Source organism: Brachyhypopomus gauderio, unplaced genomic scaffold (assembly GCF_052324685.1).
Source record: "Brachyhypopomus gauderio isolate BG-103 unplaced genomic scaffold, BGAUD_0.2 sc67, whole genome shotgun sequence".
Classification (NCBI taxonomy): domain Eukaryota; kingdom Metazoa; phylum Chordata; class Actinopteri; order Gymnotiformes; family Hypopomidae; genus Brachyhypopomus; species Brachyhypopomus gauderio.
In genome coordinates, this window is record NW_027506888.1 from 1231193 (window position 1) to 1243242 (window position 12050).

At 41.5% G+C, this 12050-nt stretch overlaps 1 protein-coding gene across 2 annotated transcripts; it reads left to right on the forward strand.

The window, feature by feature from the left end:
• The first annotated feature begins 1602 nt into the window (after nt 1-1602).
• Nucleotides 1603-7236, forward strand: LOC143490860 (dnaJ homolog subfamily B member 1-like). Of its 2 annotated transcripts, none has more exons than XM_076989372.1 (3): nt 1603-1736; nt 5059-5633; nt 5745-7236. In XM_076989372.1, exons 1-3 carry the CDS (start codon nt 1667-1669, stop codon nt 5976-5978), a joined length of 879 nt encoding a protein of 292 aa, XP_076845487.1. In that variant the 5' UTR covers nt 1603-1666; the 3' UTR covers nt 5979-7236. The 2 variants fall into 2 exon arrangements, with proteins under 2 accessions (XP_076845487.1, XP_076845486.1); XM_076989371.1 differs by lacking the exon at nt 1603-1736 and adding an exon at nt 3667-4024.
• The last annotated feature ends 4814 nt before the right edge of the window (nt 7237-12050 follow it).

Consider the following 12050-nt stretch of genomic DNA (forward strand, 5'->3'; position numbering starts at 1 on the left):
GGGCATGCAGAAATGTTGGAGGGTGAAGTGGGTGGGGCCTTCTTACCTTGTCCAGGAAGCATAGCTTGTCCTTGGTCTTGGCGTCCAGAATCTCCACCTCAAAAAAGACAACAGCTTTCTTAGCCTTCTTGGCTGGCTTGCGTTTTGTCGGTACAGGGAGCAGGGGGCTTGTGGGCGCTGCCCCGTTCTGAGCCTTTTTGGGCTGGGTGGCCTCTAAAGCCAATGTGTCCATGATTCCTCTCTACTCTGTCTGTGTGCCTAATTTCTCTGTGGTCTCTCTGTGGTTTCACGCTTCACGTGTCCCTGCCACAGCGCTTCTAAAACAACCTTCTAAACCAAGAGTCAGGCGGGACCCAGCCAGTCAGCTGTGGACGTTTCAGTCTCCCTCCCCACGCCCCACTACCGTTCTCTGCTCCAGACTCCACCCACTACCATTCTCTGCTCCAGACTCCACCCACTACCATTCTCTGCTCCAGACTCCACCCATTTGTCTTTCTCTCTCCTCTGCTCTTGGCTGTTTGTACAAGCACATGCATAATTGCACACACAAATTTAGAAGGAAGAAAATAAAACGTTTTATATCTAAAAACCATAAACAATCCGTCTTGTTCAGGAGCTTTATTCCCTTGTCTCAAAGAGACAAATAACGATCACAGAGAATAATATAGCCTAACAAGTACAAAGCAAGATTCTGTAAGATATATATATATATATATATATATATATATATATATATATATATATATATATATATATATATATATACTTACAGAATCTTGCTTTGTACTTGTTAGGCTATATTATTCTCTTATATATATAACACACACCACACAACATAGAGACACAACTTCTTTGTTTATGTATCTGTCCAATTATTGTTGTCATGGTGACTGGCATTGGCCAGAAGAGGATGACGACCCCCCCCCCCCCCCCCCCCATCCACTGCCATCCTTGGCTTGTTTTCTGGGGGCATGGACTCTGACAACAACTGTTGTAAAAAGTGCTATATAAATACATTTTGAGTGATATATATATATATATATATATATATATATATATATATATATATATATATATACACACACACTTATACAACTTGAGCAAACACACACACACACACACACACACACACACACACACACACACACGAAGAAAACCCTCTCTCTATCTCACCTTCCCTTATCATGGTACTAATTATAACCTGCCTACAAAACGTACACTCTTTAGTCAAGAGGGGATCAAACAGCAAAGCATCTGCAAAGCTCCAATTAGACTCTGTATACTCAAAGTAAAATGAAGGGCATTTCAAAATGTGCCACCCCCCCATGGTCTACAGGACAGTGGGTGAGGTCACAGAGAGGCACCACGAGGCCAGTACCAGCACAATGCTTAGAATAGTTACGGCACTCATAGTGTCACTTATCCAATGCAGTAATGATGCATCCTTTTATTTTTTTTTAAACCGTGTTAAGGTTGAGGCATTTGCAGTTTGTGTGGCTAGATTTGTAGTCTGTCTACACTCACATACACACGGGAGAGTTAATAATAACTTGAAACCATGTGCGGGGAAGGAGGGGGTGTTAGTAGAGACAGAACCTCCCTTTTGAGAGGGCAAATCCCACAGCTTGGTCATTTCGAAATGGTACGGGACGTGTGAAAGGACTTAATGAAAGCTATCCGACATGGTTGGTACGGAGAGACAAGAGCGCTTCAGTTTCCTTTCACTGTGACATCAGGTCGGTGTTGTTATTCTCGGTTGTCCTTTATCTGTTTAGACGCGAGTTTCACAAAGGTTGCTGTTAAGTTTTTCTTATCGGATTATTGTTGAAACCAGTTATTAAAAATGTGACCGTTATCCTGCTTCTGTGTAAAAGTTGGCATAACATTTACTCTGTCTCCCCTCTGTGGACGGACTACTGTATATTAAAATGCAAGAAAACTAGTTACAAGCTAGTAGCTATGTGTCTGCAACATGATTATGAATCTGCAAACGTGCGAGTTACCTAGCTGGGCACATTTTAAAAATAAAAGCAATTCGAGCATTATATCATATTCTCGTATTAAACATAATGCCAAACGTCCGCCAATCTTACAGCAAATGCGTGGTTTTCGTAGCTAAACTATTTGACAGTTACCGCCAGTCTGACCACATTTTTAAAATAACCATGATTGTAGCCTACTAAATACATTTAGTATAGTTGCTATAGAAATAATATGATTTAATTTCTAGAGAATTTACGAAAAACTGACTTGATTGAGATGCTACGACGAGGGCGTAATAATCTAATAAAAAACCTACAGCCTGTGTACCAAACCACCACCATCGCCAGCTGACTAAGAGTGAAGAAATGTTAGGCCTGTTATCTTTGCAGTTTCAAAACACGGTGTTATGGTGGGCCACTAGTGAATGAATGAAACTGCTAGCTAGTTAACATTACATCCGCAGATATTTAAACAGTAAAGTGTATTTATAGTTTTTAGTGCAGCTACCACAGTCGTGTAGGTCGGCGTTCGTTGTTGTGCAATCTCGTGCGATTAGGTCAAAGCACGATCTTGAACGACTGCACCGACAAGTGCGTCTAATGCCCCTTAATCACCTTTCATCTAGCTACCTACTTGCACACCAAAGCATTTCGCACTCTCCAACATATTTTTGTTGTTTATATCAGTACTACAAACCTCTGTTTAAGAAAAAAAAAACATTTGATAGTCTGAGAAATTATGGAAACTGTCTTACCTCGTAATGCTTCATTTTTCTGCAGTTTAAACTCTTTGTCGTCCAAGATGTCTGACAGGTCTAACGTTCAATCAGAGTCATCGCCAGACATCACACCGTCCAATGAGCGCTGAGCGTGTCGACGCACGAACCAGAAGTCATGCGTGATTGTACACGGTCTCTGCTTCGTACGTTGTTTCTCCTTTTGTCCTCTTAAACCAATTGAAATTCGTTAAGATGCAGCTGAGTGACCGATTATTGGACAAATAAACAGCCAACAAATATCGCTAGCTTCTGCTATTGGTGCAATCAACTAGAGTAGGAGGGCTAATATTTATGATACCCACAGCTATAATATCTAATGAATAATATACGTAATATATAACAATAATAACATTATTATTACTATCATTATAAAAGATGAAGTTGCAGAAGAAATCAGCGTATGCCGTTTATTCTAAAATGTGATTAGAAGTTATTTGGTCAGTTGGTGGTAATTTATGCGCGTGGAGAACGATGTTAATCATTGTATACGAGTATTACGTGATCTATCTATTAAATGCACAGGGTACGCGGTGCAAACTGGGACATAACCTGCAGTTAGAATATGTTAAGGCAATATAACATTCACGTGAAACTGAAACGTGTTTTCATCCCCTCCTTCAAGGCTGAGCAATTCATTAAAGCATAACTCGTTTATTATTATTTTATTTTTATTAAAAGCTCGTTCAAGGCTCAAGAGAGACAACGCCACATTGACTGGTGATTACTTTAATTAAAATGGTACGGAATATCCCACATTTAACTAAACATTTTTCTCGTTGCGTGAACTCGTTGACGGTGACGTCTCCACGCGGCTTTCACCGCGTCCAATCAACGACGCGGTTTTGTAAATTATGTGACGTCGACAGAGGGAAACTCGCTGAGAAACTTCTTGACACTTTCAGAAAATTCTCGAACTTTCTGTGCGCTTTTAAAAGGGAGGAGATGGGGCGGATAGACGGGTTTGGACGTGCGTTCACTTAACGAGAGGTACCGTCGCTGAATATAACCGGACAGAAGACTACTTTGTGGCGAAAACGTCGTAAATGGTGAAGATGGGGAAGGACTACTACAGTATTTTGGGAATTCAGAAGGGGGCATCCGACGACGAGATCAAGAAAGCCTACCGTAAACAAGCTTTAAAATATCACCCGGACAAAAACAAAGCACCGAATGCCGAAGAAAAATTCAAGGAGATCGCGGAAGCGTACGATGTTTTGAGCGATCCCGAAAAGAAAGACATATATGATCGATTTGGGGAAGAGGGTAAGGATAACCGCTTAAAACAACTTTTATTGTTGCCATTTATTATTATTGTCAGTTGATAAATCTGTTGTCCTTCGCTAACATTTCTGGGACGACGATGCGATTTGGCCGAAGTTCCCAGTGGTTAATACGACTATTCTAGTTTGAAACGGCGAACATAGCTAGTTATAGCGATTATGTCGATCGCAGGACAGCCCCGAAACTAACACTAATAACACTAGTTGGCTAACGTAACCCACTACAGCGAACAGGCTTTTAGCCTTTGCCCTTTTACTAGCGTTAGTTATCCTTTTGTTGTTGCGAGCACTTTGAACAACACCACAGTCTTCATATAGCTAACCATTAGAGTTGTGCATTTCGGGTATTGGCGTAAAAAAACAGCAAAAACCATAAACGGCTACACGTAGCACCCCGCAGACTGCCTATATGTCTAACCTAGCCGCCTACGTCGTTTGCGTTTTGAAAGGAGCTCTTGCTGGAAGATTCTGGATCAGACTCGAAACGGCAGTTGAAGTGCCGTCAGCAATATTCCTTTAGACATGCCTGACGCCTGAACTTTCTAACCCAGAACCGTTCATGGATTTGAAGATAGTATTTTATAAAATGCTTTACTTATATCATAGTTATTCAATTTAATTTATGAGAAAAATACACGCATTGGTTACATAATTACATAACCTTATATCGGTGTTTGCTAGTCAAGTGCGTGAGACGTTAGCCAGTTTGGAGGTATACCTGTTAATGGTACAGTAAACACGAGTTTTAACACGCAACTTTTCAAGTAACTAATGAAATACTCAAACTGGAGAAGCATGCACAAACATAATACCATATTGACCAGAGAATACCTCCAAAATGGCGATTAAAGTCAAAACACACTTTTGATTGACGTTATCTGTGAAAGACCGATTATAATACTGTGTATGTGGTACATTACTCTAATGTGGTTTGCATTACTGTGATGCGTTTTATGTTGACTTGATAAGTCTACTGGCAAAAGATAAACTGTTTTAATCTGTCATTGCTCTCTGCAGGCCTGAAAGGAGGTGCAGGCGGAGGTGGTGGTACAAATGGCCCTGGCTTCACATACACGTTCCAGGGCGACCCTCACGCCATGTTTGCAGAGTTCTTCGGAGGTCGAAACCCTTTTGAGGCCTTCTTTGGCCGTCCTGGTGGTGGTTTGAATGACGACATGGACGTAGATGACCCCTTTATGAACTTTGGCATGGGTGGACTGGGTCGCGGGCGAACCTTCGGCATGCAAGGTGGCCACTCTGGGCGGATGGAAAAGAAACAGGATCCGGCAGTGACCCACAACCTTGGGGTCACCCTGGAAGAGGTGCTCTCTGGCTGCACCAAGAAGATGAAGATCTCCCGTAAGCGGCTTAACCCAGATGGCAGAACGACCCGGTCTGAGGACAAGATCCTCACGGTGGAGGTGAAGAAAGGTTGGAAGGAGGGGACCAAGATTACCTTCCCAAGGGAGGGCGATGAGACGCCCACCAACATCCCTGCCGATGTAGTGTTTGTGGTCAAAGACAAGCCACACCCAGTGTTCAGACGAAATGGTTCTGACATAATTTACCCAGCTAGAGTGTCTCTCAAAGAGGTATGTGGCATCTCCAGCACAGTCTGACCCTCAGACCTTTTGTTTTTGGACAGATTTTATTTGCTTGATTGCTTGTTTGTCATTGAATGCATGTTTCTGTTGCTCTTTCAGGCGCTCTGTGGTTGCACAGTAAAGGCTCCTACGTTAGACGGCCGCACCCTCACCCTGCCCCTCCAGGACATTATTCGGCCGGGCATGAAGAGGCGATTTACGGGGGAGGGGCTCCCCTTACCTAAAACCCCTGAGCGTCGTGGTGACCTCGTAGTAGAGTTTGAAGTGAAGTTCCCTGAGAGACTCAGCCAGAATGCCAAGGACACTATTGCTCAAGTGCTGCCTTCATCCTGAACTTACACTGGTATGGTGAAGGAGGTGCTCTGTGCTTACAAGACAGCATTAGGGTGGGTGGCTGGACGTGCATATGCATGTGCAAAGCATCATGCCTGTGTTTTGCTCCTTATCCGACTCAGAACTCTACAATGCTGAGCTAATACATCTGTGGCAGCCAGTGAGTTTGTCTGGAGATGTTACCAGGCTGGATCCCTTCCCATCCAGACACCCCTCCAGCTGTGCATTCCTTCCTCAGATTCTTTAAAGGGTGTTTTTGATGGTGTTCAAAGTTAACATGAACACCCCCAAATAGTTTTTATTATCAGTTGCGTTCTTTGCTTATTTTTTTTTTTTTTTTTTTTTTTTTGCTTTTTTTGTACACATTTTAAATAGTTTTTGGTGGTCCTGTTTCCTATTTTTCCTTTAGTTTTATTTTCAGTGTATCTTCAGTGTCCTCATATACAGCCTGTCAGACACGGACCACCAGAATCTTAATGTAGTTTTTCTGTGTCATTAACATTTAACCAAAGATTGATCATGTTTAGTTCAGTCTTTTGTAGTTCAACAAATTTGTTGAATCATCATTAAACATGATGGAATGAGGCACATATTAATGCATAAATTGATGCACTTGTACATACAGGTGGTAGAGTGGAAGGGGGGTATCTGCTTGGTCCATAAGGTGGTATGAGGGTGTGGTTTGGTCACTGCTGTAGATTATATGAACACCTAAACTCAGCCATTAGCTCAGGGCTCCTCATTAAATGGATGAGTGAAGCTCAAGGAAATTATGTGGATCAGTTGAACTGATTCCTTCTTAAATGAATCTCTTAGGAGAAATAATGGATTGATTTCTCAGCACCTGAGATTAGTTGACAGTCCTGTAGTATGTTCCGTACGACAGGCAATAGTACATGCAGAAATTGTGAATTCTTATAAATATGTAATGTGATGTGGGTTTATACCACAAGCAACTGGTGTGTGTTCTTTTGAGGGTTTTTTTCCCTTCTCTAAATATAAGCATACACGGTCTTTGTTAATGTCAACACTTTTTTAATAATGTTGACTAGTTAACTTTTCATTTTAAGGTGGGACTGCAATTGGAACTGCTGCTTTAAGATTGCTGGAAATTAAAATCCAGCCTGGGTTTAGTGTAACTTCGTATGGTGTCTGATGGAGTATGTTGTCTGCTTTGTGGCTGTGATCATATTGTTTAAAGAGGTTTACTGTAGAAAAAGTGATTGGTTGAAAATGAAAATAAAGAGGGCCAATAAGATTATAGTATGATTATTTGATGTATTTCAGAAAGGTTTATTCTTTCTATGCGAAAATGACAAATGACCTTAGATGGAACAGCACAATCACTGTGTATTATTTTTCAGAAATTAATGAGTTCTATAAAAGTGCCAGTATTGGAGGGGCAGGTATATTTCTGTAAACCAGTCTGGCTGCATGTTGCACAGCCAGTCTAATGTGTGTGGTTTCCACAGTACCAGGAAACAAACTCCTCTGCTGTGTCTCACTGGGTCCTAGCTAACCCTGATCCTAGCCCTGGCCAATGAGAGAGCATGTCTCAGAGGAATCATGTAAGTCCTCGTCAGCTAGACTGAGGGTGGAAATTGTCAGTTACTAAACTGAAAAACAGGAGGACAAAAGACAACAAAAACAGGTAATGATAAAGTACATGCAATGACATGTATTAAAGAAAAAATATACAGCAACTCTGTTTTACTATGTAAATTAGCAATACAATCACTCCATGTTCTGAGAATAAATGAATGAATGTTCAATTTATATAGTGCCTTTCAGGATACCCAAAGCGCTTAAGAACAGCTGTGTGGTGAGCTGTGATTTGCACGTAGGCTTATGAAGGACTTTGAGACTCCCCTACACAGTGCTGCCTTTACACTTGTGTGCGTGAGATATCATTGAGATGTAGAGAGCACAGAGATCTGTGGGCTATCCAAACCAAGGTCCTAAAGCCTGCACCACACCTCCCCTGCCTCACCCGTCAGCCAATCAATGCACTTCTTGTTCGACGAGCTGTTTTTCTTTTGTTCTTTAAAAAAAAATCCTAAGTATCTCTCTATCTTATCTTAAGTGTACCTTCCCTGGTTATATAACCTAAGCATAACACTCTATTTCACAAGTGACTCTTACCTGTGATTAATTGCTGGTTTGCATGATCAGAGCAAAGGGTCCTGGGTAAAAAGACAGTCCATCTGCCTTTCACCTATTCTGGGTCTCTCCATTCCACTGAGAGCAAGTTCATGGGTGAGCATCCAACCAAAACAATGTAGAAAGCAGTTTAGAAAAAGTTCCTTTGTAAAAATTCTTCATAATTATTACATTAACTCATAAATAGACCCTTCAGTACAGGGGGGTATTCCAGAAAGCCGGTTTAACAAACTCTAAACTTAACCCTGAACTCTGAGTTGTCTTACTCAGATCTGACATACTCAGAGCTGCTAGAGAAAGGCAGTCAGCATGTCAAAAAATTGCCAACAGAGTTAATGCGTGAGTGAAAATGATATTTTTATATTTAGCAGAAGGGTGCGATTATATTATTATTTTCTCCACCTTTACAATACTGTATTGAGTTTTAAAATATTTTTTAATTGAACACTTACTAATTCCAGGTCTAATCTGAGTGGTGTGAAACACACATGGCATCAGATAAAAATGAAGTATAAGAATATTGTACAAAGTGGTATGGCTGTACATAACTATATCTTATTCTTAAAATATATTCTAAAATATATTTATTTACAGTAAAAATGAAATAATGAAACATAACAGTGAATTTGACTGTAATGTATATTAAAAGGTTACAGGGTGGATGGTGGGGTGGGTGGTGGTGCATGATTTAATGTGGAAAGCAGTGATTGCAGATGGAGTCTCTGACAACTCCACCATCTCTGTTGTCACCCACATGCATGTAAGGTTCCTCATCTGTGGGCATGTCAGAGATGGTAGACTGTCGCTCTTCCTGGATGGTTGCAATGTTGTTTAATACCACATATGCCATTATTATGTGGCACGCCCTATCAGGGGTTACTCTGAGCCCCTTCAGGCACTTGAACCTGGGCTCAAGGATTCCTAGGGTCATTTAAATTCTTGCCCTGGTTTTGCTGTAGGCCTGATTGTAGCGGGACTGTGGTCCAGGTGCAGGATCTGAATAGGGAGTCATAAGGTAGGCCTATAGGACAGACAGGGATACCCTCTGTCTCCATGAAGGAGGCCATCATAGTGTCCTATAATCACACTAGGGTTTGCAATGATTTAACTATTACACTGCATGTGAATGACTAGCATAACTACCTCAGGCCTACTCTATTCAGATTTGTTGTACAGTGTGGAATCATACATGGATCCTGGCCATCTGGCTTCAACATTTGTGATGAGGTGGGAAGCATCACATATGATCTTGACGGGGAGAACGGTCAGTTCAATTCAATTCAACTTTATTATCATTATGCTGAAACAGGGTTGTACAGCACAATGAAACACTTTTAGGCTAGGCCTCAGTGCAATTACATACTACAAAATATCACAGCAGCAATTACATACAACATAGTGCAGGACAACATAGTGCAAGACGGTCATGGTGCAAGCCAGGCAATAGACATTAAATAAGCAAGGTAAAAAAAATAAAATAGATAACAGTATAAGGTATGAAATATAAAAATATAAGTACAGTATGTACAGTGTGTGTGAGTGGGTGTGAGGTAGGTAAATGGGACAGGGATAAAGTGCATGGTGCCAAAGGGCTGGTGGACTGGTCTCTGGACTGGTGGCAAATCTGAGATATAGTCAGGGGGAGGTAAGTCTATATATGTCCAGTTTGAAGGAAAGTGGCTGGTGACAATAGCTACGTTATTTTTGTTATCATTAAAGATAAGTACATTATTCATTAAGTATTATAAAGGTTAGAAAATAATCCGAAAATGATAGTAGGCCAGTCTATTCGGGGTTTTATAAGGCGTTCCTGACGAAGAGCTCGGCGAATAAACTGAGCTTCAATATCCACATGATCCTCGAGGAAAGGACACGTAATGATGACGTGTTTGTAACTCTGGGTCAGGTCCAAGTTAACCTGCCAGCGAGCAGGTTAGCTTCAGAGCATAAGTTGCTATAGTAACTGACTCAGGTTCTCTTTAAGCTTGGTTTCTGGAACGGAAAACCTCGAGTTTCCGTGAGTTCTGAGTTAATTTACCCGGTTTTCTCGCTTAACCCGCTTCTTGGAATACCCCCCAGTTCTTTAGCATTGTTGTACACAAGGACCAAAACACATTTTAATATATTTAGCCTGACATTTACTACATTTACCATATTGCATTTTCACTGGTACCTAGTGTAGGGAGAGAGGGACTAACTATAGTTAGTAGTTAGAGGAAGTTACAGGAAGTTACAGTTAGAGGAAGATACAGACATGCAGAACCACTATAACCCTGATATTTAATTATAAATAAAAATAAACAAAAATTTAAATACTTTTACGGAGCCCCTGAATGGACATGGTGTAATTTTTTTTTCAGGTAAAAAAGTGGTGAGCACCAGATACTATCAGGTGAGCACCAGATACTATGTGGTGAGCACCAGATACTATCAGGTGAGCACCAGATACTATGTGGTGAGCACCAGATACTATCAGGTGAGCACCAGATACTATGTGGTGAGCACCAGATACTATCAGGTGAGCACCAGATACCATGTGGTGAGCACCCGATACTATCAGGTGAGCACCAGATACTATGTGGTGAGCACCTTCACATACTTCTACTCTGTGCACAGGCTGTGCTCAGAATCTTCCATCATTCCATCATGGAAGAAAACATTTATGACTTTTTAGAGTCCCGACAGGTGGCACAACAACAAATAGAGCGACTTAAAGATGACAAGGTAAGCTTATTTGTTTAGATAGCTATAAAAACCTTAATATGTTACCAATTTATTACTTTCAAAAATATAAATGTAGGTTGGCTTTGCTAGATAATGTTAGCTAGCTAGCTAACTAGCTACCTTAGCCAGCTAGAAGGGTTGCGATAATGTTCAATCAATCAATCAAAGTTTATTTGTATAGCGCTTTTAACAACTCAAGTTGTCGCAAAGCAGCTTTACAGGGTTTACAAGGTTAACAATACTATGGGTCCAGAACCCTAATGAGCAAGCCAAAGGCGACAGTGGCGAGGAAAAACTCCCTATGATGGTGGGGAATAGGAAGAAACCTCGGGAGAACCAAGACTCAAAAGGGAACCCATCCTCCATTGGGCGGCCCGTTAACACACAAATACACAAGTCACACATAATTCACACAATCAGACTAGGTAAAAGGTAGAATTGAAAGTTCTGGGTTTTGATATTGTCACTGTAAATGTCTGTTGATGAATGCCAGGCTTTCATTCCGTGTCGGAGCAGTGATGCTGGTATTGTAGGCTCCGACTGCAGTGTTACTCCCCAGGTGAACCCCGGTATCAGCACATCCACCGGCAGCCAGACCATCCCCCAGGTGCCTGCAGGTGCCTGTATCCAATCGTCTTGGGTAGAGCCATGCAAGAAGATAGATAATACAGACTGAGTGGACATGAATTTAAACCACCGTTGATTTAAATGTACGTAGCTCACGTGCCAGTGATCAGCATGTGGCTCCGGCAGACTAATCTATAGCAGCATAACTAAAGAGAGAGGTTCAGAGGTGACCACAGGCATGAGGGCTCACTGAGACATTGCTTTCCAGTCAAGTCATAGTCACAAATAGAGTGATGCCAAGACACAGCTGGATGACAGCATCAACATCTCAGATCACCAGAAATCTCAACGTCTGGGGGCCCCCAAGCCCCTACACCTTACAAGGGGAATTTTAGCTGAAGGCTTGACTAAACAGGTGAGTCTTAAGTCTAGATTTAAAGATTGGAACTGTGTCAGAGTCTCGGATTGGAGCTGGAAGGCTATTCCATAATTGAGGGGCTTTAAAAGAGAAAGCTCTGCCTCCGGCTGTAGTTTTACTAATTTTTGGAACTACGAGAAATCCAGCATTTTGGGAGCGCAAAGGGCGAGATGGGTTGTAGTAATCAATGAGTTCACTCAGAT